The 27,104-nt window shown below is 42.3% G+C and overlaps 1 protein-coding gene, 1 non-coding gene and 1 pseudogene across 5 annotated transcripts in view; 2 read left to right on the top strand and 1 right to left on the bottom strand.

Moving 5' to 3' along the window:
• The window catches only part of KANTR (KANTR integral membrane protein), a 35,957-nt gene extending 29,369 nt beyond the window's left edge, over window positions 1-6,588 (top strand). For 3 of the 4 annotated variants that reach the window (XM_057301105.2, XM_057301107.2, XM_057301106.2), the window contains one exon: window positions 3-6,588. In XM_057301105.2, coding sequence (XP_057157088.1) covers window positions 807-1,037 — 231 coding nt within the window. In that variant the 5' untranslated portion in view covers window positions 3-806 and the 3' untranslated portion in view covers window positions 1,038-6,588. The remainder of the gene's footprint in view (window positions 1-2) is intronic. The other variant, XR_008622794.3, reaches the window with a different exon arrangement.
• A 442-nt stretch (window positions 6,589-7,030) lies between these two features.
• LOC112438565 (U7 small nuclear RNA) lies at window positions 7,031-7,091 on the top strand. Its single transcript, XR_003026971.1, has one exon. It is a non-coding gene; the product is annotated as a U7 small nuclear RNA (small nuclear RNA).
• A 12,296-nt stretch (window positions 7,092-19,387) lies between these two features.
• LOC100969786 (actin, cytoplasmic 2-like) lies at window positions 19,388-21,133 on the bottom strand (annotated as a pseudogene).
• Between the last annotated feature and the right edge of the window lie 5,971 nt (window positions 21,134-27,104).

Consider the following 27,104-nt stretch of genomic DNA (forward strand, 5'->3'; position numbering starts at 1 on the left):
AGAACATGCATCATTATTAGAACCATCACCCTGCAGCTAGCTTGGATACCATTAAAAGGGCTCATCAGCTGCAAACGGATTAAAGTATCTGATACTCGGGAAGACAGAGTTTCAGGGTTTCTACCTGGAGCTACACCCTCAGGAAGCCCCTCCTTGGCCTCCCTGCACCCAGTCCCATCCCAACCAGTCACATCTTGGGCTGTGCGTGGTGTTTCTTGGAAACTGGAACACAGACTCCTCCAGCAGCTCCACAGGTCCCTTGTCCTCAATGAGCAGAAGACTACAGGAGCTGGCTACTGAAGAGGCTGTCCAAGTAATAGAGCACCTTCTTGGCCCTGCTTAGCACATTTACTGCAGAGCTGGATGCTACTTATTTGTGCTCACCACCTTCAGGGACTGCAGAGAGATTTGTCAGACCCTACTTCACTAAGGGCCACCCTCTAAGGATCTCCAGAAGAGGCTGCCCATAGAGAGAAGTGGCCTGCCTAGGGTCTCCACTTCCTCAGGTCCTACCCGGACACCTCTAGGGCTGAGGGGATCAGTATCTCTTCACCTGCCTGTAATCCACATACCAAGTGGAAGAATCTGCCTGCTATTTTTTGTTTGTTTGTTTGTTTTGGCGGGAAGAGTTTTAACTACTGCTGTAACTCCTTTAGTAGCTATGGAACTGTTGAGTATTTCTTTTTCTTCTTGAGTTGATTTTGGTAAGATAACAGTTTTCTAGGAGTTGGTCCATTTTGTCTGCATTTTCAAATTCATTGGCATAAAGTTTCCTTTTTATTCTGTGCTGTGTATGAACTGTAACAATGTCTCCTTTTTCATTACTGATATTGGTTATTTGTGCCTTCTCACTTTTTTTCTTGATCAATCTCACCAGAGGTTTATCTATTTTATTAGTCTTTTCAAAGAACCAACTTTTGGCTTTGTTGCTCCTCTCTATTGTATCTTTGTTTTCTATTTCTTTAATTTCTGCTCTTATCTTTTTTGATCTCCTTCCTTCCACATTTTTTGGGTTTATTCTGTTGTTCTTTTTCTAATTTAACTGGACATTGAGCTCATTAATTTTCATTCTTTCCCATTTTCTAATTTGTGCATTTAAGGATATAATTTCCCTCTAACTCCTGCTTCTCCATAAGTTTAGATATGTAGTATTTTCATTATTGCTCAGTTATAAGTACTTCATTTCTATCAAGGTTACTTCTTTGACCTGTAAGTTATATAGAAATGTGTTTTTAGATTTCCAAATGTTTGGGGATTTAAAATTTTATCTCTTTGTTATTGAAATCTGTCTTAATTGCATTATGGTCAGAGGATGTGGTTTGTGTGACAACAACTCTGAAATTTTTTAGACTTGTTTTATGGCTTAGTATGTGACCAGTATTTTTGAATGCTTCCTATGTGCTAATTTATAAGAATGTGTGTTCTCTAATTGTTGAATACAGAGATCTACATATGTCTATTATCAAGTTTGTGAACTATTGTTCAATTTTTACTTACCTATACTGATTTTTTTGGTCATTATCTACTGATAATTGAAAGAGGTGCGTTAATGTTCAACTGTAATGGTGGATTTGGCAATTTCTCCTTGTAATTCTATCTCGTTTCTTGCTTTATATATTTTGAGGGTGTTCATTAGGAATATTCAAATTAAAAATTGTTATATATTCCTGATAAATATGTAATGACCCTCTCTATTCCTGATAATGCATTTTTCTTTGAAACCTATTTTATCTTATATTAATGTAGTAACACAAACTTTTCTTGTTGGGATTTGTGTGGTATATAATTTTCCATCCTTTTACTTTTGAGCATTTTCATGCCATTATGTTTAATTATATCTCTTGGAAACAACATATAACTGGACCTTTTAAAAAATCTAATCTGATTATCTCTTTTGGTTGGCAAGTTTAGTCTGTTTACATTTACTGTGATGTATTTGGGCTTGTTTCTACCATCATACTTTTTTATTTCTGTTTACCATCACTACCTTTTCTGTGCTTCATTTTCTCTTTTCTCGCCTGCTTTTTTAGTTTTGAGATTTGTTTTCTTATTCAATTTTTTTCCTCCCTATTTTTAAATTTTTTTCTATTCTTTCTGTGGTTATCCTTGATGTTTTCCATATGTGTTTAACTTATAAAGTCTAAAGTTAAACAATATTTTAGCCCCCTTCTTAAAGAATGCAGGAAGCTTAGAAACCTTCAACTCTAGTCATTCCTCTCCTGATCACATACTGTTGTTTTCAAATATGTTAGTTTGTTCCTTTTTGTAAACCTCACAATTTTACATCATTGTCAGTGTTATTTTATATAGACAGTGTTTGTTTGGACTTACATGCATACATTCTTGTATCGCAGATCATCCTTTGGGATCATTTTCTTTCATTATGAATATAGTGTTTAAGTGAGTTTTTTTTTTTTAGTACAGGTCTCTTGATGTTAAATTCTTCCAGTCTTTCTTATATGTAAATGTCTTTATTTTATCCTCATTCTTAAAAGATAGTTTGTTACAGGTATTTTTACTCAACACTTAGAATATATGGTTCCATTCTCTTTTGGCTTTGAGATGTCTGTTGCTATTAAGAAGTCGACTATCAGACTAATTGCTGGTTTTGTGTGTGTGTGTAGTAGTAGTAGTAGTAGTAGTAGTAGTGGTAGTAGTAGTAGAATGTGCAGGGGGTCCTGCAGTTTTACTCTAACATGTTTACATATGTATTTTTTTTTTTAATTCTACTTTGGGAATGTCATGCTTCGTGGCTCAGTGAATTCATGCTTTTCATAATTTCTGGGAAATTCTCAACCATTATCTCTTCAAATATTGCCTTTCATTTTTTCTAGTTTTTCTTTCTCGGAATACAGTTAGTCATATTTTGGACCTCCTCATTCTATCTTCCATATCTCATAACATCTCTGAGATTTTCTATCTCCTTGTCTTTCTGCACTTCATTCTGGATAATTTCTTTAGGTATATCTTTCAGCTTACTGATTCTCTTTTCAACTATGTTTAATCTGCTCTTTAATCTGCCCATTGAGTTTTTTATTTCAAAAGTTATATTTTTCATTTGTACAAACCTCATATATTTTACTTGCTAATCTGCCTAGTCATCCCTAATAGTCTCTTATTGCTTGGTCATCTTAGTGATTACATCTGTTATTACTTCTTTAAAACATTTTATATAATTTTTGTTCAACCAGTAGTCACTGTTTGCATGAGTATGACATTGTAAATATTGTTCACATCAAAACTACATAGTATATTCTGATTACATATCCTTCGTTGTATACCCTTTCATTTTCCTTGGAGCTAATAATTGTGTATTTTGTTTTCTTTTGCTTAGTGTTCTAGTACCTATACTATTCTTCTCTGAAATTCTTTATACAATCCAAATCAGATCATGTCCTTCCACTATTCAGAATTCTCCCATGGCTCCCACCTCCCTCAACAAAAGCCAAAGCCCTCACCATGGCCCAAAGTCCCTACATAATCTGGTTCCCTTTACCTCTCTTACCTTGTCTCCTATCACTCTCAATATCACTCACTCTTCTCCAGCTACACTGGCCTCCTTGCTGTTCCCCAAGTGTGCTAGATACCCTTCCTTTTCAGGGCCTTTGTACTTGTTCTTCTCACTGCCTGAAACACCCTTCCTCCTAAATAATCTGATGAGTTGCCCTATTACTTCCAGTGTGCTCAAATGTCACCTCCCTAGAGAAGTGTTTCCTGATCAACATATCTAAAATCGCCCCATCACATGCATTTTATATCCCTTTATCCTATTTTATGTATGTTTTTCTACAAAGCACTGATCACCACCTGGTATATTTTATATTTATTTATTGTGGTTAGTGTTCGTCTCTCTTCAGTAGACTGTAAGCTCCATAAAGCAGGGACTTCTGTTTTGTTCACTGCTGTATCCCCAGTGCCAAAAACAACAGTGCATAGTAGATACTCAATAAATATTTGTGGAATAAACTGAATGAATGGATGAATGACTTAATTGATTAATGTGGAGGATAGAGAAATAAAGGCCTTGAGGAGTAGGCTAGGCACAAAGGCCTTTAATGCCATGCTAAGGAACTTGGATATCATTTTTCATAAGGTTGGGGGCTGTGAAGAAGCAGTGAGGATAGCTCCTGGGTTCTTTTGGGAAGCAAGTTCTCAGTTGGTAGGGTTGTGGCAAAGCCCCATATTTTCTGACTGGCTGTACGCCCTAGGGCTCCTGAAGGCAGGCCTGCCTCTTACTTAAATAGCCCTCAAACTGCTGTGTTGTCATGCTGCCTGTTACCTGGTGAAAAACAAAACCCCAACTCTCATTGGGCTTTCTGATCCCAGCTATCATCCCCCTTTCTCTTGCACGGTGAGGAACTGTTTCCTGGTCCCCAGGCCAAGCAGACCACTCTCATTATACTTTACCTGTGGTACTTGGTGGTGGTAGGGGGGCTGCAGGGGATAGCGTGGAAGCTGGCATGATGCTGGGCTCATAGTAAGTGTTATTATAATGGGAGATACCCATAGGAGGGTAAGTTACAGCTCAAAAAGAGTTTATTTCATTGTCAAAGTGAGAACAGGCTGTGTGGGGTTTTAGTCCTGACTTTGCCCCTAACCCTACTGGGGCCTAGTCTGGCTCCAGTGTTTCTGCCTGCCCATGACTCCGGATACTAATTCTGTTGTCTAATGTGTGACCTACTCTCCTGTTTTGGTCACCCACTAATTTCATCAGCATGCCATCAGAATTATACAGAATGCCATGTATAAGTTCAGTTGAGCAAAATTTGACCACTTACTGTGTGTCAGGCCTCCTGCTGTACACTGAAGACACAGAGATGAATGAGGTGTGTTCCTAGACACAGAACCGTAATTTCAGGGCAGTGTGGTCAGTGCAGTAACACTGGTAGGAAGAATAGACTGTGAGAGCCCCTAAGGAATACACAACCCAGCTCAGGGGACCAAGGAAGCTTTCTTGGAAGAGATGGCATATGAACTAAATCTTAAAAGATTTAGTTTAACTTTCTGATGTTAAACTGCTCTTACATTTCTGGGATTAAACTCAACATTTTTGTGTTGTATTAAATCTTACTCCTTCTGGATGTGGTTTGCTAATAAACTGTTTAGGATTTTTGCATCTTTAGCCATCTGTATTTGTCTGGTTAAGGTTATAGTGATCTTATCCAATAAATAAATCAGTTTTCTAGGAATTGGTCCAATTCATGTAAGTTTTCAAATTAATTATATTCTCTTATTTTTAAATTTTTACTATATCTTTTATGTTGTTCATATTATTTGTGCCTTTTCTATTTTTTCTTGTTAGTCTCTCCAAAGATTTTTTTTTTAGCGATTGGCCTTGAAAGCTTACCATACATATTTAACCTAAAGTCCAAAGTTAAACATACTCCCCACCCAAAGAATTCACAGACTTTATAAATCTTTAATGTCTCCCAATTTACATGTTATTATGTCTACTATTTTTGTTCCTCCCTTATTAAGGATGACACTAACAATATCATTTTATGCAAACATTGTTTGCTTAAATACTCATTTACCTTTTATTTGCCCATCTTTCTTCTTTTACCTCAGATGTCGTTTTTGGGATGATTTTTCTTCTTCTTTTTTTTTTTTTTTTGAGATGGAGTCTCACTCTGTCACCCAGGCTGGAGTGCAGTGGCGCTATCTGGGCTCACTGCAAGCTCCGCCTCCCGGGTTCACACCATTCTCCTGCCTCCACCTCCCAAGTAGCTGGGACTACAGGCGCCTGTCACCATGCCTGGCTATGTGTGTGTGTGTGTGTGTGTGTGTGTGTGTGTGTGTGTGTGTGTGTGTGTTTAGTAGAGACGGGGTTTCACTGTGTTAGCCAGGATGGTCTGGATCTCCTGACCTTGTGATCCGCCTGCCTTGACCTCCCAAAGTGCTGGGATAACAGGCATGAGCCACTGCGCCCAGCCTGATTTTTCTTCTTCTTGAAATATATACAGAACTTTAGAAAATCCTTTAGCATAGATCACTTAATTGGAAACTCTTAGTCTGTGTTTATCTATAAATGCCTTTTTTTCCCTTTATTCTTCTTAAAAGATAGGTTTGCTAGGTACCTACTTCTAAATTGCCTTTTTTAGAAGGATATTAAACACTGACACTAAGAGGACATTATGACACTCGTCTGGTTTCTATTATTACTGTTGCAAAGTCTACTGTCACTCTAATTTTTTTCATAGGTGTTCTTTTTCTCTGGCTGCTTTGAAGGTCCTTTAATTATTGCTTGACTCTATAAGATCTTTTTAGTTGGTATTGTCTTGCAAATGTTCCTTTTTATAGCTTCCTAATCTTTCCCTATGAATGCAGTGTTTTCTTCTTGTCGCTCTGATGACATTAAATAATAATGTCTTTTTAAAAAGTGTTCTCCCTACAAATTTATTTATTTATTTATTTATTTATTTATTTATTTACTGAGACAGAGGCTCACTCTGTCACCCAGGCTGGAGTGCAGTGGCGCGATCTCATCTCACTTCAACCTTTGCCTCCTGGGTTTAAGTGATTCTTCTGCCTCAGCCTCCCAAGTAGCTGGGATTACAGGTGCCCACCGTCACACCCGGATAATTTTTGTATTTTTAGTAGAGACAGGATTTCACCATGTCGGTCAGGCTGGTCTCAAGCTCCGGGCCTGAAGTGATCCATACACCTTGGCCTCCCAAAGTGCTAGGATTACAGGCGTGAGCCACCGCGCCCGACCCTACATAATTTTTGTTTCCAAACATATATATTTCGTTGTCAGCAGTAGTGAGAAACTCACTGACACCAGATTTGGCCAAAGGCACCACAGATAACACAGGCATGACATATTCTGAAGCCTTAGAAAGAATTTGTATGAATAGTGGGCCAGGGGGGCCCTCTACTGTGTGCAAACATGGGTCAGTGCCACAGTTCTGTCACTTGCGAGTATGGTAGTGCAGTGGACTTGAGCCAGACTGCCTGGATTCAAATCCCAGAGCTGGTCAAGTCACTTGACCTCAATTTTCTGTAGTTTCTTCTGTAAAAATGGGGATAGTAGTGTTACAGCTGTTTTAGAATTTGTCTAGCAGGCATTCTGGTTTTTGCCGAAAGCCCCCCTAAAAATAAATAAAACAAAACTGGGGATAGTAGTAATATGCACTTCATAGGATTATTGAGGGTATTAAATGAGTTAATCTACATAAAGTATTTAGAATAATACATGGCATGTAGTAAGCACTGTATATGTGTTTGCTGTTACTACCATTATTACTTTTGCGACGAGGGGATTGAAGGAAGAAGAGCTTCTATGCTGCAATGGGGAAAGGAGTATATCCTGCCCTGTGTGTTCCCCTAATATCTTGGATATAAAAGCCATCCACAAAAAACACAGGGTCAGGAATTTGAAGGTGTTATTTGGGCATCTTAGAGTGTGGGATATCAAGTAGGCAGTCAGAATGGGATAGAATTCTTCAGTGGGAAGTATTGGATATTTCCTTTTTGGAGCAGAGCAGTACCATATGGGGGAACAGTGACAGAGGGATAATCTAGGGTCAGGGGATTTCTTAAGCAGTTAATAATGCTTTTTCTCTTAGGAACTAACCTGTCAGGTACTGAGAGGCTTTGAAGATGGCTCTTCAGGTTGGGGACACACCTTTATTAAGGGGCAAGACTGCTGCCAGGAGTTGATTCACATACTCAGAGGTAGGATTGACCACACAAAAAAAATGCTTTCAAGTCTTTGTTCTAAATTTTCTTTGACCCTCCGTAAGTTTGGGGAAAGTCCCAGCCTCAGTAACCACCTCAGTAACCATCCCAGACACAGTCTAGAGGATATGAACAGGCAGAGTGGGTCATGTGGAAAACAGGCGCGTGGTGGGGAGGCCAATTTGAGGAGCCATTAGTATTAAAATGGAAAGTTCAAGAGATACAAAAATTATAAACAAAACTTTATCAAATCAAATCCAATAATGTATTAAAAGGATAATGAATCATAACAAAATGGATTTTATCCCAGGAATGCAGGATTGGCTTGGCATTAGAAAATCAATCATGCAGTTCAACATATTAACAAACCAAAAAGGAAAACCCATATGATTATTGCAATAAATGCAGAAAAAGCATTTGACAACATCTAACATCCATTCCTGAGTTTAAAAAACAAAAACCTCTTGGCAAACTAGAAGTAGAAGGGAACTTCTTCAACCTGATATAGGGCATCTGCAAAATAACCCACAGCTAACATTATATTTAGTGGTGAAAACTGAGTGCTTTCCCCCACAAGATCAGAAATAAAACAGAGATGTCCACTCTCACCACTTCTATTCAGCATTATACTGAAGGTTCTAGGCAGTGCAGTCAGGCAAGAAAAAGAAGCAAAAGGCATCCAAATTGGAAAGGAAGAAGTAAAACTGTATTTACAGAAAATGTGATCATCTATATAGAAAATCCAACTGAGTCCACCAAAAATAAAACCCTACTAGAACTAATAAGTGAGTCTAACAAGTTGCAGGTTATAAGATCAATATACAAAAATTAGTTGTATATCTATATACTAGCAATGAACAATTGGATACAGAAAGTTTTAAAATACCATTTACAATAACATCTAAAAATGTGACTTAGGAATAAATCTGACAAAAGATGTGGAAGACCTATACACTTGTATTGCTGAGAGAAAGAGGAGCCAAATCAATGAAAAACATTCATGGGTTGGAAAACTTAGTATTGTTATGATGTCAATTCTCCCCAAATTGATCCATAGATTAAATGTAATTCCTATAAAAATCTCAGCAGGCTTTTTGCCGAAATTTACAAACTGATCCTAAAATTCATATGGAAAGGCACTACAGAGCCTGGTACAGTGTGTAGAAACCCTGGGTAGGGTTCAGCTTTCCCACAGGATTAGGACTATCAGTGGAGCACATATAGAGAGGAAAAACAGTGACAGGGCCTCCAGTTGCAAACAGGTCTACAAAGAATATGAACAAGCAATTTCCTGAAGTGGAAAACCCAAAAAGCTAACAGGCCTAATAAAAGATGTTCAGATGTATTAACAGAAAAGTCTAAAATAAAACTACAGTGAGATTTTACTTTAGGTTTCACAAACAGACAAAATTTTAAAAAGCTGGATCATGCCAAGTCCTTTAGTGGGGATATGGGGGCATAGGGACCCTCTTGCATTGGGATTGGGGACTTTGGCCGCCATCCCAGAGATGAATGTGGCACTATCCCCATGGGCCCTCCAAAGAAATTCTCATACAGGTCCATAAAGGGTCATGTAGAAGAATGTGCATTATGGTGTGGTTTGCAACAGTGGGAAGTTGAAGGCATGCTGGGTGTCCATCACCAGGGGCATACACAGGGAAATAGTGATGGGTGCACTCCACAGAGGACCTCTTAACCTTTAGACCAGTGAGTTAGATGTACACAGGGCAACACGATGATCTTCAACTCGTAGCACTGAGTGAAAAAGAATGAACTGTATAACAATACTACTCACAAGTTACAAATATATGCACATATACACCAAATACACACCTTACAGAAATGCACACAAGAGGATGTAAGTTAAACACATTTGAAAAATGCCTGTGTCGGGGAGTCGGGAGGAATGGGAGCATGGATGACAGGGAATACATAAAACAAGAAAGCGGTGGAATTGCCAGTCACGGTGGCTCACACCTGTAATCCCAGCACTTCGAGAGGCCGAGGCGGGAAGATTGCTTGAGCCTAGGAGTTCAGTTCCAGCCCGAGCAACATAGTGAGTCCTCATCTCTACAAGAAATACAAAATTAGCCAAATGTGGTGGTGTGTGCCTGTGGTCCCAGCTACCAGAGAGGCTGAGGTGGGAGGATTGCTTGAGCCCAGGAGTCTGAGACTGCAGTGAACTGAGATTGTACCGCTGCACTCCAGCCTGGGTGACAGAGTGAGACCTTGTCAAAAAAAAAGAAAGAAAGGGGGAGGAGAAAAAACAAGCAGAAAGTGTCTGTTCCCTTGGCCTAGTCACCCACTCCCCATGGCATCATCCTTTAGAGTCTGCTCTTCACTGAGGAGGAAACAGCCACACCTACACTCTGCTAACCTGAGGCCAGAATGCCCAGGTGAGCCTGGCGCAGACGGTCTGTACTTGGCTGGTTTTGAGTATGTGCTGGTGCGGCTCCTGCACACCCTCTCACCAGCACTGCAGCTGCCTGGAGCAGGTGTGGACATGCATTTCACCCCACAGAAGTTGCCTGCTGTGATCTATTGAGAGTGGGGGCTGGTCACAGAGTTTGGAAGTGAAGAGTTAGAGCGGCCCATTCCCTGTCAAACCATATGGTAACCAGACCATATGGTAACTAATTTCTGGTCCACATAACAGCCCTGCCAGTGCCCTGACTATGCTGAGACATGGGTGTATTTTCCTGGCCTCACTTATAACCGTACCCTCTGACTTCCCCAGAAGCAGCTCTTGTAAACTCTTAGGGAAACTGAAGCCAGACTCACTATGACTGAGAGATTCTCTCCAGCTTATCCTCTCCTGGAACTCTTCACCTAATTGTAGCAATACTGCTCCTTCCATAACCAGCTTAGCTTCCATAACCAGCAAAACAAAACAATACCTTGTTCAGTGATACATACATGGGAGGTGAAATTTTCTCAAAAGAAGGCCAGGCACAGTGACTCACGCCTATAATCCCAGCACTTTGAGAGGCTGAGGTGAGTGGATCACCTGAGGTCAGGAGTTCGAGACCAGCCTGGCCAACATGGAGAAATCCCGTATCTACCAAAAATACAAAAATTAGCCGGACGTGGTGGCATGTGCCTGTAATGTCAGCTGCTCGGGAGGCTGAGGCAGGAGAATCACTTGAACCCAGGAGGTGGGGGTTGCAATGAGCTGAGATCGTGCCACTGCACTCCAGCCTGGGCAACAAAAGTGAAACTATGTCTCAAAAAAATAAATTTTTTTTCCGCAAAAATCGAGGAAATGAGAACATAAAGGTCAAGGTAGTGGTTTCTTCTGGGCAGGGGAAGGAGATGAGGGATCCACAGTTGGCTTCTCAAACTCTATAATGTTCTAGTTCTTAAGCCAGCTGGTGGGTAGATGGGTGTTTTCTTACATGTCTTTCAACTGTACATGGAAGTTTTCAAAACTTTTCTCTATGTTGAATACATTTAAAAGTTTGAAAGGAACACAAAGAGATTTCAAACCCGATAACATTTGCATTTATCAGAACACATAGAATAAAAGAGAATGACAATAATCACATTGGAATATCTGCCTATGAGGGGGTGGGTGTTGGAAACGGGAGTGAGGAATGAAGGTAAAGTGGAGTCAATAAATGAATAAGTAAAAAGATAAGCATTTTACTGATCAAAGATAATAATGTAACATGAGCAGTGGAGTATAGCTTCCTCCACCTGCACCTGAGATTCAAAGGAAAAATAAATACTGAGCGTGATCAAGAAACCGGTCCCTAATAAATCTGATTGATCCAAACCAACAGGTACAAACTTAAATCACCTGAGTACTCAAAAGATTATTATAATCAAGTAAATCATTGCAACAGAGAGTTTTCTGAGGTGAAGGATTTTGAAAGCTCCTTCAAAAGTTGGTCATTTCTCCAAAGTTTTGTCGGGATTGCTTCCCAGCATTCCTAAAGGATTCAGATGCGTCCCTCGGTTCATTAGCCCATTTCACAGTAAAATTCAAAAGCTGGTGGAGAAAGCAGGGGGCTGAACTCATGTCCCTACAAGAGCAAAAGACCAAACCTTCATACCTTGGAAGTACAGTCCCATGTTGAACCATGTCTTGGAAATTGCCTCTGTAGCTGCAACACAAACAAAAACCTGGCTGTTGGAAAAATGTGTGCTTGATTTAACCTCAGCCATCCTTAGACTAGAAAAGAATCATGGGGGTTATATTGAGTCTGCTTGGATCACCCCTAGCCACACTCTCCCTCCTTTTGTCCCCCAGTCCTAGTGTCCCTATCTCCACTGATGGACAAATGGACATTTCCCCTCAACACTGAGGTCACGAATTCTGCCTTGTCTCTGCACTCAGGTTGCCTTGCCAGATCTGCTGTGGGCTGCAGTTTTAGTTGAGATCATGTTAGTTAGCTCTTATTGTATGAAATGGCTTTCTGTTACCATAGGATGCTTCACTGAGGTATGTGCCTTCCTGCCTAACCTTGTACGTCTACTGACATATCAGGTAGACATGTTCCTTGCAAACTAAACATAGTAATGCGCTGCAGGCCAGTTGGAGTATAACCAGACCTCCCCATGGCATTTGTATCACCTGGGTCTGACCCACAATAACTGTCTTTATGAGTTGAGCCCTTGCAGAAGTCCCAGCCAACTTGTGGACAGCTGACTTTAACAAGGGAGGGCAGCTGCTTAGGATGCTCCCGTTAAAATCAAAATCACACAGCACCTGTTGCCATCTTCTAGCCCTAGTGTCCACTTTCCATACTGGCAGAAGAGGGAAATGAGCCTATCATCAATGTCCTCCTCAAACTGGGTGTCTTAATGCCAACCACAATCTATACGACAGCCCTATCCTCCTGGTAAGAAAGTCAGCAAAATTTATGTCTGAGAGCAGATGGGTCTGTCATCATGATCAGGACCCACACCACATTAGCGAACATATGTCACCCCTGTTCATCCCAGACTTCTGAATCCACCATCATCCTCTCTGTGAATCCAGTTCAGGCTTCTTTGGGGTTGACCTAACCAACACTATTTCTCTGTCTCAGGACATCCCAATTCCCTAAAACTCTGTTTTCACCCACCATCAGCAACAGAGAGTTTGTTTCTTTTTGTTTGTTTGTTTGTTTGTTTGAGACGGAGTCTTTGCTCTTGTCGCCCAGGCTGGAGTGCAATGATGCATTCTCAGCTCACTGCAACCTCCACCTCCTGGGTTCAAGCGGTTCTCCTGCCTCAGCCTCCCGAGTAGCTAGGACTACAGGTGTAAACTACCACGCCTGGCTGATTTTGTATTTTTACTAGAGATGGGGTTTCACCATGTTGGCCAGGCTGGTCTTGAACTCCTCACCTCAGGTGACCTGCCTGCCTCTGCCTCCCAAAGTGCTGGAATTACAGGCGTGAACCACCGTTCCCAGCTTTTTTTTTTTTTTCATTTTTAGGCAGGGTCTCACTCTGTCACTCAGGCTGGAGTGCAGTGGCGTGATCATGGCTCACTGCAGCCTCAGACTCCTGGGCTTGAGGCTCAGCCTCCCGAGTAGCTGGGATTACAGGCAAGATCTACCACGCCCGGCATATATATATATATATATATATATATATATATATATATATATATATATGAATTTTGTTTGTTTGTTTGTCTTTGAGATGGAGTTTTGCTCTTGTTGCCCAGGCTGGAGTGCAATGGCACAATCTCGGCTTACCGCAACCTCCCTCTCCTGGGTTCAAACAATTCTCCTGCCTCAGCCTCCCGAGTAGCTAGGATTACAGGCATGTGCCACCACACCCGGCTAATTTTGTATTTTTAGTAGAGACATCTCACTATGTTGCCCAGGCTGGTCTCAAACTCCTAGGCTCCAGCAATCCTCCTGCTTCAGCTTTCCAAATTGTTGGGATTATAAACATGAGCCACTGCACCTGGCCACATTAGTATACTGTTGATGTTGAACCATAACATTCTAAGTGGCCCTAGGATTTTCTTTTCTTGGGTTCTCCCATCCAGTTTTATAATTTAGATTATACTAACCTCAAAAAGTGGAATAAATAGGTTTTACTTTTGTTATTGTGCATATGATTGGAATTAACTATACCTTGAAGGTTTGCTGCAGCTCACCTACAAAACCCACTGGGGTTTTGAGAGAGAACAGTTCTTTGACTACCATTTTTACTTCTTTAATACTTACTGGACTATTCAAGGCCTTTCTATTTGTGCCATTTTTAGCATGGTGTATTTTTCTAAGAATGTATCATTTGTTTTCATCTAGGTTTTTTAATTCATTGGCATGTCATTCATAATTCTTCACTGTTAAAAAATCTATTTTTCTGGTCAGGCTCAGTGGCTCACGCCTGTAATCCCAGCACTTTGGGAGGCTGATCAGTGGCTCACGCCTGTAATCCCGGCACTTTGGGAGGCTGAGGCGAGCAGATCACCCGAGGCTGGGAGTTCGAGACCAGCCTAACCAACATGGAGAAAGCCCGTCTCTACTAAAAAAAAAAATACAAAATTAGCCAGACATGGTGGCACATGCCTGTAATCCCAGCTACTTGGGAGGCTGAGGCAGGAGAATCACTTGAACCCTGGAGGCAGAGGTTGCGGTGAGCTGAGATCGTGCCATTGCACTCCAGCCTGGGCAACAAGAGCGAAACTCCATCTCAAAGAAAAAAAAAAAATCTGTTTTTCCCTAGTTATTGCCCCCCTTATCATTCTATATCTTGTTTTTTGTTTTGTTTTGTTTTTTGTTTTTTTGTTTTGACAGAGTTTCGCCACCGTGCCTGGCCTATATCTTGGTTTTTTAATTTTCTTTTTGTTTTTTTCTTGATCACTGGTCAGAAGTCTGTCTCTTTTATTGGTCTTTTCAAAGAATCTGCTTTGGTTTGCTTAATTTTCACTGTTATCTTTTGTTCTCTATTTATTTCTGCCTTATTTCTTTCTTGTTTCTTTGAATTTATTTTTATTTATTTATTTTTTTGAGATGGAGTTTCGCTCTTGTTGCCCAGGCTTTAGTTCAACAGCGTGATCTCGGCTAACCACAACCTCCGCCTCCCAGGTTCAAGTGATTCTCCTGCCTCAGCCTCCCGAGTAGCTGGGATTACAGGCATGCGCCACGACGCCCAGCTAATTTTGTATTTTTAGTAGAGACAAGGTTTCTCCATGTTGGTCAGGCTGGTCTTGAACTCCCGACCTCAGGTGATCCGCCCGCCTCAGCCTCCCAACAGGCGCGAGTCACCACGCCCGGCCTTTGTTTCTTTGAATTTAGAAATATAGGCTGGGCGCTGTGGCTCACGCCTGTAATCCCAGCACTTTGGGAGGCTGAGGCGGGTGGATCACCTGAGGTCGAGAGTTCAACACCAGCCTGACCAACATGGAGAAACCCCATCTCTACTAAAAATACAGAATTAGCTGGGCGTGGTGGCACATGCCTGTATTAAAAGTACAAAATTAGCTGGGTGTGGTGGCGCATGCCTGTAATCCCAGCTCCTCGGGAGGCTGAGGCAGGAGAATCGCTTGAACCCAGGAGGTGGAGGTTGCGGTGAGCTAAGATTGCACCATTGCACTCCAGCTTGGGCAACAAGAGCGACATTCTGTCTTAAAAAAAAAAAAAGAAATATAAACAATGTGTCATTGGCACAGAAACAGAGAAGTAGACCAATACAACAGCATAGATACAGACACCTGTATATAAAAACCTATTGTATAACAAATCAAGGGAGAAAGGACAGTTGCTTAGTTAAAGGTGTTGAGAAAACTGGCTCATGACAGAGAAACAATAAAACTGGATCCCTTCCTCATGACATGTACAAAAATGGATTCTAGGGGCCAGCGCTTTGGGAGGTCGTGGTGGGCGGATCACTTGAGGTCAGGAGTTCAAGACTGGCCTGGTCAACCAGACATGGTGAAACACCATGTCTACTAAAAGTACAAAAAATTAGCCGGGTGTGGTGGCGTGTGCCTGTAGTCCCAGCTACTCAGGAGGCTGAGGCAGAAGAATCGCTTGAACTCGGAAGGCAGAGGTTGCAGTGAGCCAAGATCGTGCCACTGCTCTCCAGCCTGGGTGACAGAGCGAGACTCCATCTCAAAAAAAAAAAAAAAGGAATTCTAGGTAGATTGAGGACCTAAATGTGAAAATAAAACTGTAATGTTAATAGAAATTGTAGGGAGATGTCTGTGACCTAGGGGCTTGGACAAAACTTCAAGACTATAATCCATATGCTGAAGAGATGATTGGATTATAGCAAAATTAAGGATTTGTGCTCAATGAAAGACACTATGGACAAAAGTAAGAGATAATGTGCAGATTGGGAGAGGATATTTGCAATGCATAAACCAACAAGGGATTTGATACCTAGAATATAAAAAGATTTCCTGTGAATCATCAAGAAGAGAGGTTGGGTGTAGTGATTTATACCTGTAATCCCAGTACTTTGGGAGGCTGAAGCAGGAGGATTGCTTGAGGCCAGGAGTTTGAGACCAGCCAGACAATACAACATGACCCTGTCTCTAGAAAAAAAATTTTTTTTTTAAATTACCTGGTTGTGGTGGCACATGCCAGTCATCCTAGCTACTTGGGAGGCTAAGGTGGGAGGATCACATGAGCCCAGGAGTTTGAGGTTACAGTGAGCTGTGGTCATGCCACTGCACTCCAGCCTGGGTGACAAGCAAGACCCTGTTTTTAAAAACAAAACAAAAGAAGAAGGAGGAGGAGGCAGGAGGAACGGGGAGGAGGAAGGGGAAGGACAAAAGAAGAAGGAAGAAAGAAAAAGAAGACAGCAACGCCAATAGAAAATTAGCCAAAGCATACAATAGGCAATTTGCAGAGGAAGAAATTTGAAAAGCCAGCAGTATATGATGAGGTGTTCAAGATCATTGCAAGTATGAGGAATTAAAATAACAGTGAGATACCAGTTTATCAGCCCAACAAATTTAAGAAGCAGGATAATGCCAAGTGGCGGTGGGGGTGTAAGGACCTACAAACCCTCCTGCATGGCTGATGGGAGTGTGGACTAGGGCAGCTGTTCCGAAGAGCTGTCTGGAAGTACCTTGTCAAATTAGATATGCATTTACTGGGCCAGGTGCGGTGGCTCACGCCTGCAATCCCAGCACTTTGGAAGGCCGAGGCAAGTGGAGCACCTGAGGTCACTCAGGAGTTCCAGACCAGCCTGGCCATCATGGCGAAACCCCATCCCTACCAAAAATGCAAAACTTAGCTGGATGTGGTGGTGCACTTCTGTAATCCCAGCTACTCAGGAGGCTGAGGCAGGAGAATCGCTTGAACCCAGGAGGCAGAGGTTGCAGTGAGCCAAGATCGCACTACTACCCTCCAGCCTGGGTAACGGAGTGAGACTCTGTCTCAAAAAAAAAAAAAAAAAAAAAAAAAAGTATATGCATTTACTGTATGACCCAACAATTCTGTTCCTGGGTACAATAAATCCCAGGGAAGTACACAGATATATAAGGGGCCATATGCAAGGGTGTTCATCACACATTAAGCACAAAAAGGCCAAAAACAAAATGTATGTCCCTCCAAATTAGAAGTTTCCAAGGGCAAAAAAAGTGCAAGCCTTCTCTCATTAAAGTAGAGATTCCTAGTCTGTGTGCCCAGGTACCCGACAGTGCTGCATTTCAGTTCCAGGGGTGAGAGTTATCAATAGTTATAATTTTTAAAATAATGATAAATGTTTTTAAAGTATCTCTAACATTTGTAACTGTGTTTTTCTAGTTTAAAATTATTTTGAAGGCCAGGCTTGGTGGCTCACGCCTGTAATCCCAGTACTTTGGGAGGCTGAGGCAGGTGGATCACTTGAGGTTAGGAGTTCGAGACCAGCCTGACCAACATGATGAAGCCCCGTCTCTACTAAAAATACGAAATTAGCCAGATGTGGTAGTGCATGCCTATAATCCTAGCTACTCAGGAAGCTGAGGCAGGAGAATCACTCGAACCCAGGAGCCAGAGGTTGCAGTGAGCTGAGATCGTGCCATTGCACTCTAGCCTGGGCAACAAAAGCGAAACTCCATCTCAAAATAAGTAAAATAAAATTATTTTGAAATTATATTTGAACAGTGTGGTGTTTCACACAGTTCCCTCTTTGAACGTCTTGGTCCAGTGCAAGATCTAGTGCATGGCTCCTACTACCAGAGAGGGGCTGTGTGGGGGCTGCAGTATACAGCACTTCTCTGACCTTCTGTGGGAATCATTCGACTTAACCTGATTTTTGCCTTGCTCCTGCTCATCATGATACTTTGTTGGTGTGCATATGTGTAGTATTTAAATACTTTATTAGATTCAATCTGCTCTTTTCACAATTTTTTCTGGTAACATGGAAGCTATATCTTTTATTATCAGAATCAGCATCTATTATTAGGTGCTGCTTTAAAGGAACATAACTGATTTCATTTTCTTAGTTGTTATTCCCCCATTGTTTTACCTTCCCTCCCTCCCTTCCTCTTTCCTTTTTTCTTTCTCTCTGTCCCTCATTCATTCTTGCTCTCACTCTCCCTCTCCAGTTGCTCCTTCTCCCACTCTCTATTATTGGATTTTTTTTTAACGGCAGCACTTTTATTTTTCCTTACACAATGACGTGTTGCTGGGGCCTAATGTTCTCACATGACGGTAGAAAACCAAAATTTGTTGTCATCTCTTTAAAGAATTTAGAATTATGTACAAAAAAACCTTACATAAATTAAAAGGATGAATATATTTACAGGTATAAATCCAAACCGCTTCCAACTCAAGGCAAGTAACAGCCCACGGTGTTCTGGCAGGAAAACATCAGCTAAGAAAGGAAACTGGGTCCTATGGCTTGGACTTTCCAACTCTGACAGACCGGCAGGACAGAAACAACTGGTTCAGGAGCCCTTGCCAGCCTCTAGAGAAATCCCAGAACACTCAGCCCTGATGACACATTAATACCCTGCACATATTGGAGACTGCTGGCCATGCATACTCACCAAGCCACAGACTTGTCTTCCACAAGCACGTTCTTACCTCAGCCACAAAGTGGCCAAGCCACATGTACTAAAGGTTGAAATCAGAGACATGTACAGGGTATTAAACAGATACCAAGGGGAACAGTTAACTTGAATATAGCTTGAATAGAAAGGCAAAATCAGCAACAAGTCTACAATCCAGTGCTGATATCAGATACAAGCTTCAAGGACAACTTTCTGTGTATGTTTTTTTTTTTTTTTTTTTTTTTGAGACGTAGTCTCGCCCTGTTGCCCAGGCTGGAGTGCAGTGGTGCAATCTCGGCTCACCACAACCTCTGCCTCCCAGGTTCAAGTGATTCTCCTGCCTCAGCCTCCCCAGTAGCTGGGATTATAGGCGAATGCCACCATGCCTGGCTAATTTTTGTATTTTTAGTAGAGACGGGGTTTCAGCATGTTGGCCAGGCCGGTCTCAAACTCCTGACCTTGTGATCCACCCGTCTCGGCCTCCCAAAGTGCTGGGATTATAGGCGTCAGCCACCACGCCTGGCCACAAATTTCTTTTTGAAGGCTTATTCCGGTTTTGTGAGGCTAGCATGAGGTGTATGCATTTGCCAGGGGCAAATTTATACTGCTGAATTAACCCATGCAACAAATGCTGCACATCTGCTCGCAGTCCATTTAGAGGCATTTGCGGTAGACAATGGAGGGGCCAGACTCATCATACATACCTGATGGCTAATCCACATGCTTGCAGTCCATTTAGAGGCATTTGCAGTGGATGATGGAGGGGCCACATACCTAATTGCTAATCCACATCTGCTGGAAGGTGGACAGTGAGGCCTGGATGGAACCACCAATCCACACCGAGTACTTGTGCTCTGGGGGCATGATGAACTTGATCTTCATGGTGCTGGATGCCAGCGTGGTGATGCCAGGGCACATGGTGGTGCTGCTGGACAGCACTGTGTTGGCGTACAGGTCTTTGCGGATGTCCACGTCACACTTCATGATGGAGTTGAAGGTGGTCTTGTGGATGCCACAGGATTCCATGCCCAAGAAGGAAGGCTGGAACAGCACCTGCAGACACCAGAACCACTTGTTGCCGATGGTGATGACCTGACCTGGCCATCAGGCAGCTCATAGCTCTTCTCCAGGGAGGAGGAGGATGTGGCAGTGGCCATCTCCTGCTCGAAGTCCAGGGCGATGTAGCACAGCTTCTCGTTGATGTCGCACACAATCTCCTGCTTGGCCGTGATGGTGAAGCTCGGTGAGGATCTTCATGAGGTAGTTGGTCAGGTCCTGGCCAGCCAGGTCCAGACGCAGGATGGCGTGGTGGGAGGGCGTGGCCCTCGTAGATGGGTACCATGTGGGTGGCCCTGTCTCCAGAGTCCATGACAGTGCCAGTGATGCGCCCAGAGGCTTAGAGGGACAACACGGCCTGGATGGCCACATACATGGCTGGGGTGTTGAAGGTCTCAAACATGATCTGAGTCATCTTTTCTCTGTTGGCCTTGGGGTTCGAGGGGCCTCGGCCAACAGCACCGGGTGCTTCTCTGGGGTCATGCACAGCTCGTTGTAGAAGGTGTGGTGCCAGATCTTCTCCATGTCATCCCAGATGGTGATGATGCCATGCTCGATAGGGTACTTCAGGGTCAGGATGTCGTGCTTGCTCTGGGCCTCATGGCCCATGTAGGAGTCCTTCTGGCCCATGCCCACCATCACACCCTGGTGCCGGGGTCACCTGATGATGGAGGGGAACACAGCTCAGGGGCCATCCATCCCCAGCAAAGCCAGCTTTGCACATGCCAGAGCCATTGTCAATGATGAGCGCGGCGATCTCTATTTCCATTGCAACCTGTGGAGGAGCAGGGCGGTGGAGCCATGGGAAGACACGGTGTGGGGGCTGGTGGCAGCAAGTGACTGTATTACTGGATTTTGAAGTTAACAATTAGCCAAATACTGATTTTTGATGGAAATTTATTCTGAATTATTTTCTTTTAGAAAAAAATAGGAAAACATATAACAATAGAATTACTTAATTAAATTGATTCCTTGGCTGGGTGGCTACGCCTGTAATCTCAGCACTTTATGAGGCCGAGGAGGGTGGATTAGTTGAGGCCAGGAGTTCGAGACCAACCTGGGAAACATGGCGAAACCCCATTTCTACTAAAAATTCAAAAATCAGCCAAGCATGGTGGTGCGTGCCTGTAGTCCCAGCTACCCAGGAGGCTGAGGCATGAGAATTGCCTGAGCTTAGGAGGCAGAGATTGCAGTGAGCCGAGATTGTGCCACTGCACTCCAGCCTGGCAGTAGAACCAGACCCTGTCTCAAAAACAAAAAATCTGTCTAGGCTGGGCATGGTGGCTCACGCTTGTAATCCCAGCACTTTGGGAGGCTGAGACAAGTGGATCACCAGAGGTCAGGAGTTTGAGACCAACCTGGCCAACATGGTGAAACCCCGTCTCTCCTAAAAATACAAAAATTAGCCGGGCATGGTGGTACATGCCTATAATCCCAGCTACTTGGGAGGCTGAGGCAGGAGAGTGGCTTGAACCTGAAAGGCGGAGGTCGCAGTCAGCTTAGATTGCACCACTGTAAAGAAAAGAAAAAAAAAAAGTCCATACATGAGTGTAGGAAACACTTTGTGAATTTTTAGACTTTTTATTAACCACCAGAGAATATTTACTACACCTGGGTGTTTTTTAAAGAATACTGTTCTTATTCTGAAATAAGTAGACCATTTTGCATATTATCAGCCAGTGTCCCTTACACAATTTATTTCATGTAATTTTCATCTTTCCCATGTAAATCTCAGTTCAGCCACTTAGTGGATCCAAGTCTCCAGGCAGCTGCCTTAGTCTTTCTGTGTCTCAAGTACTTTTAATCCATATTGTACAGTAAGGTGAATTTATAGATTTCAAGATCTATAAATTCTATAGATCTATAGGTGAATTTGGGGTGGAGCCAAGATGGCCGAATAGGAACAGCTCCAGTCTGCAGCTCCCAGCATGAACGATGCAGAAGACGGGTGATTTCTGAACTTCCAACTGAGGTACCAGGTTCATCTCACTGGGGAGTGTCTGACAGTGGGTGCAGGACAGTGGGTACAGTGCACTGAGCGTGAGCCAAAGCAGGGCGAGGCATTGCCTCACCCGGGAAGCACAAGGGGTCAGGGAATTCCCTTTCCTAGTCAAAGAAAGGGGTGACAGATGGCATCTGGAAAATCGGGTCACTCCCACCCTAATACTGCGCTTTTCCAACAGTCTTAGCAAATAGCACACCAGGAGATTATATCCCGCCCCTGGCTTGCAGGGTCCTACGCCCACAGATTCTTGCTCATTGCTAGCACAGCAGTCTGAGCTCAAACTGCAAGGTGGCAGCGAGGCTGGGGGAGGGGCACCCGCCATTGCTGAGGCTTGAGTAGGTAAAGCGGCCCGGAAGCTTGAACTGGGTGGAGCCCACTGCAGCTCAAGGAGGCCTGCCTGTCTCTGTAGACTCCACCTCTGGGGGCAGGGCATTGCCAAACAAAAGGCAGCAGAATCCTCTGCAGACTTAAATGTCCCTGTCTGACAGCTTTGAAGAGAGTAGTGGTTCTCCCAGCACGCAGCTGGAGATCTGAGAATGGACAGACTGCCTCCTCAAGTGGGTCCCTGACCCCCGAGTAGCCTAACTGGGAGGCACCCCCCAGTAGGGGCAGACAGACACTTCACACGGCCAGGTACTTCTCTGAGACAAAACTTCCAGAGGAATGATCAGGCAGCAACATTTGCTGTTCACCAATATCTGCTGTTCTGCAGCCTCCGCTGCTGATACCCAGGCAAACAGGGTCTGGAGTGGACCTCCAGCAAACTCCAACATTCCTACAGCTGAGGGTCCTGACTGTTAGAAGGAAAACTAACAAACAGAAAGGACATCCACACCAAAACCCCATCTGTACGTCACCATCATCAAAGACCAAAGGTAGATAAAACCACAAAGATGGGGAAAAAACAGAGCAGAAAAACCGGAAATTCTAAAAATCAGAGTGCCTATCCTCCTCCAAAGGAACACAGCTCCTCACCAGCAATGGAACAAAGCTGGATGGAGAATGACTTTGACGAGTTGAGAGAAGAAGGCTTCAGACAATCAAACTACTCCAAGCTAAAGGAGGAAGTTCGAACCTATGGCAAAGAAGTTAAAAACCTTGAAAAAAGATTAGACAAATCGCTAACTAGAATAACCAATGCAGAGAAGTCCTTAAAGGACCTGATGGAGCTGAAAACCACAGCACAAGAACTATCTGACGAATGCACAAGCCTCAGTAGCCGATTCGATCAACTGGAAGAAAGGGTATCAGTGATGGAAGATCAAATGAATGAAATGAAGCGAGAAGAGAAGTTTAGAGAAAAAAGAATAAAAAGAAACAAAGCCTCCAAGAAATATGGGACTATGTGAAAAGACCAAATCTACGTCTGATTGGTGTACCTGAAAGTGACAGGGAGAATGGAACCAAGTTGGAAAACACTCTGCAGGATATTATCCAGGAGAACTTCCCCAATCTAGCAAGGCAGGCCAACATTCAAATTCAGGAAATACAGAAAATACCACAAAGGTACTCCTCGAGAAGAGCAACTCCAAGACACATAATTGTCAGATTCACCAAAGTTGAAATGAAGGAAAAGATGTTAAAGGCAGCCAGAGAGAAAGGTCGGGTTACCCACAAAGGGAAGCCCATCAGACTAACAGCTGATCTCTTGGCAGAAACTCAACAAGCCAGAAGAGAGTGGGGGCCAACATTCAACATTCTTAAAAGAATTTTCAACCCAGAATTTCATATTCAGCCAAACTAAGCTTCAGAAGTGAAGGAGAAATAAAATCCTTTACAGACAAGCAAATGCTGAGAGATTTTGTCACCACCAAGCCTGCCCTAAAAGAGCTCCTGAAGGAAGCACTAAACATGGAAAGGAACAACCAGTACCAGCCACTGAAAAAACATGCCAAATTGTAAAGACCATTGAGGCTAGGAAGAACCTGCATCAACCAACCAGCAAAATAACCAGCTAACATCATAATGACAGGATCAAATTCACACATAACAATACTAACCTTAAATGTAACTGGGCTAAATGCTCCAATTAAAAGACACAGACTGGCAAATTGGATAAAGAGTCAAGACCCATCAGTGTGCTGTATTCAGGAAACCCATCTCACCTGCAGAGACACACATAGGCTCAAAATAAAGGGATGGAGGAAGACCTACCAAGCAAATGGAAAACAAAAAAAGGCAGGGGTTGCAATCCTAGTCTCATATAAAACAGACTTTAAACGAACAAAGATCAAAAGAGACAAAGAAGGCCATTACATAATGGTGAAGGGATCAATTCAACAAGAAGAGCTAACTATCCTAAATATATATGCACCCAATACAAGAGCACCTAGATTCATAAAGCAAGTCCTTAGAGACCTACAAAGAGACTTAGACTCCCACACAATAATAATGGGAGACTTTAACACCCCACTGTCAACATTAGACAGATCACCGAGACAGAAAGTTAACAAGGATATCCAGGAATTGAACTCAGCTCTGCACCAAGCGGACCTAATAGACATCTACAGAACTCTCCACCCCAAATCAACAGAATATACATTCTTTTCAGCACCACACCACACCTATTCCAAAATTGACCACATAGTTGGAAGTAAAGCACTCCTCAGCAAATGTAAAAGAACAGAAATTATAACAAACTGTCTCTCAGACCACAGTGCAATCAAACTAGAACTCAGGATTAAGAAACTCACTCAAAACCACTCAACTACATGGAAACTGAACAACCGGCTCCTGAAAGACTACTGGGTACATAACGAAATGAAGGCAGAAATAAAGATGTTCTTTGAAACCAACGAGAACAAAGACACAACATACCAGAATCTCTGGGACACATTCAAAGCAGTGTGTACAGGGAAATTTATAGCACTAAATGCCCACAAGAGAAAGCAGGAAAGTTCTAAAATTGACACCCTAACATCACAATGAAAAGAACTAGAGAAGCAAGAGCAAACACATTCAAAAGCTATCAGAAGGCAAGAAATAACTAAGATCAGAGCAGAACTGAAGGAAATAGAGACACAGAAAACCCTTCAAAAAATCAATGAATCCAGGAGCTGGTTTTTTGAAAAGATCAACAAAATTGATAGACCGCTAGCAAGACTAATAAAGAAGAAAAGAGAGAAGAATCAAATAGACGCAATAAAAAATGATAAAGGGGATATCACCACCGATCCCACAGAAATACAAACTACCATCAGAGAATAAACACCTCTATGCAAATAAATTAGAAAATCGAGAAGAAATGGATGAATTCCTCGACACATACACTCTCCCAAGACTAAACCAGGAAGAAGTTGAATTTCTGAATAGACCAATAACAGGCTCTGAAATTGAGGCAATAATTAAATGCAGGATGACGCTTCAAAGAGAATAAAATACCTAGGAATCCAACTTACAAGGGATGTGAAGGACCTCTTGAAGGAGAACTGCAAACCACTGCTCAACAAAAGAAAAGAGGATGCAAACAAATGGAAGAACATTCCATGCTCATGGATAGGAAGAGTCAATATCGTGAAAATGGCCATACTGCCCAAGGTAATTTATAGATTCAGTGCCATCCCCATCAAGCTACCAATGACTTTCTTCACAGAATTGGAAAAAACTTCTTTAAAGTTCATATGGAACCAAAAAAGAGCCTGCATGGCCAAGTCAATCCTAAGCCAAAAGAACAAAGCTGGAGGCATCATGCTACCTGACTTCAAACTATACTACAAGGCTATAGTAACCAAAACAGCATGGTACTGGTACCAAAACAGAGATATAGACCAATGGAACAGAACAGAGCCCTCAGAAATAATGCTGCTTATCTACAACCATCTGATCTTTGACAAACCTGAGAAAAACAAGCAATGAGGAAAGGATTCCCTATTGAATAAATGGTGCTGGGAAAACTGGCTAGCCATATGCAGAAAGCTGAAACTGGATCCCTTCCTTACACCTTATACAAAAATTAATTCAAGATGGATGAAAGACTTAAATGTTAGACCTAAAACCATAAAAACCCTAGAAGAAAACCTAGGCAATACCATTCAGGACATAGGCATGGGCAAGGACTTCATGTCTAAAACACCAAAAGCAATGGCAACAAAAGCCAAAATTGACAAATGGGATCTAATTAAACTAAAGAGCTTCTGCACAGCAAAAGAAACTACCATCAGAGTGAACAGGCAACCTACAGAATGGGAGAAAATTTTCACAATCTACTCATCTGATAAAGGGCTAATATCCAGAATCTACAAGGAACTCCAACAAATTTACAAGAAAAAAACAACCCCATCAAAAAGTGGGCAAAGGATATGAACAGACACTTCTCAAAAGAAGACATTTATGCACCCAGAAGACACATGAAAAAATGCTCATCATCACTGGCCATCAGAGAAATGCAAATCAAAACCACAATGAGATACCATCTCACACCAGTTAGAACGGCGATCATGAAAAAGTCAGGAAACAACAGGTGTTGGAGAGGATGTGGAGAAATAGGAACACTTTTACACTGTTGGTGGGACTGGAAACTAGTTCAACCATTGTGGAAGTCAGTGTGGCGATTCCTCAGGGATCTAGAAGTAGAAATACCATTTGACCCAGCAATCCCATTACTGTGTATATATATATACCCAAAGGATTATATAAATCATGCTGCTATAAAGACACATGCACACATATGTTTATTGCAGCACTATTCACAATAGCAAAGACTTGGAACCAAGCCAAATGTCCAACAATGATAGACTGGATTAAGAAAATGTGGCACATATACACCATGGAATATTATGCAGCCATAAAAAATGATGAGTTCATGTCCTTTGTAGGGACATGGATGAAGCTGGAAACCATCATTCTCAGCAAACTATCACGAGGACAAAAAACCAAACACCGCATGTTCTCACTCATAGGTGGGAACTGAACAATGAGAACACATGGACACAGGAAGGGGAACATCACACACTGGGGCCTGTTGTGGGGTCGGGGGAGGTGGGAGGGATAGCATTAGGAGATATACCTAATGTTAAATGACGAGTTAATGGGTGCAGCACACCAGCATGGCACGTGTATACATATGTAACTAACCTGCACATTGTGCACATGTACCCTAAAACTTAAAGTATAATTTTAAAAAAAGTGAAAAAAAAAGATCTATAGGTGAATTTATAGATTTCAGGATTACACCTGGGTTTTTTTTTTTAATGTTTCAGTGCAATTTATTTTAAAGCACTCTCAATGCATTTAAATTTTATTTTTAAATGCATTAAAATTTAAATTTTTTAACATTTAAAACATTAATTTTTCAACAATTAAAATTAATTTTTCTGTTTGGTAGAGACTGTGTCTATGTTGCCAGAGCTAGTCTTGAACTCCTGGCCTCAAGAGATCCTCCCGCCTCAGCCTCCCAAAGTGCTGGGATACAGGCACAAGCCACTATGCCTG

The sequence above is a fragment of the Pan paniscus genome, chromosome X (genome assembly GCF_029289425.2).
Source record: "Pan paniscus chromosome X, NHGRI_mPanPan1-v2.0_pri, whole genome shotgun sequence".
Classification (NCBI taxonomy): Eukaryota; Metazoa; Chordata; class Mammalia; order Primates; family Hominidae; genus Pan; species Pan paniscus.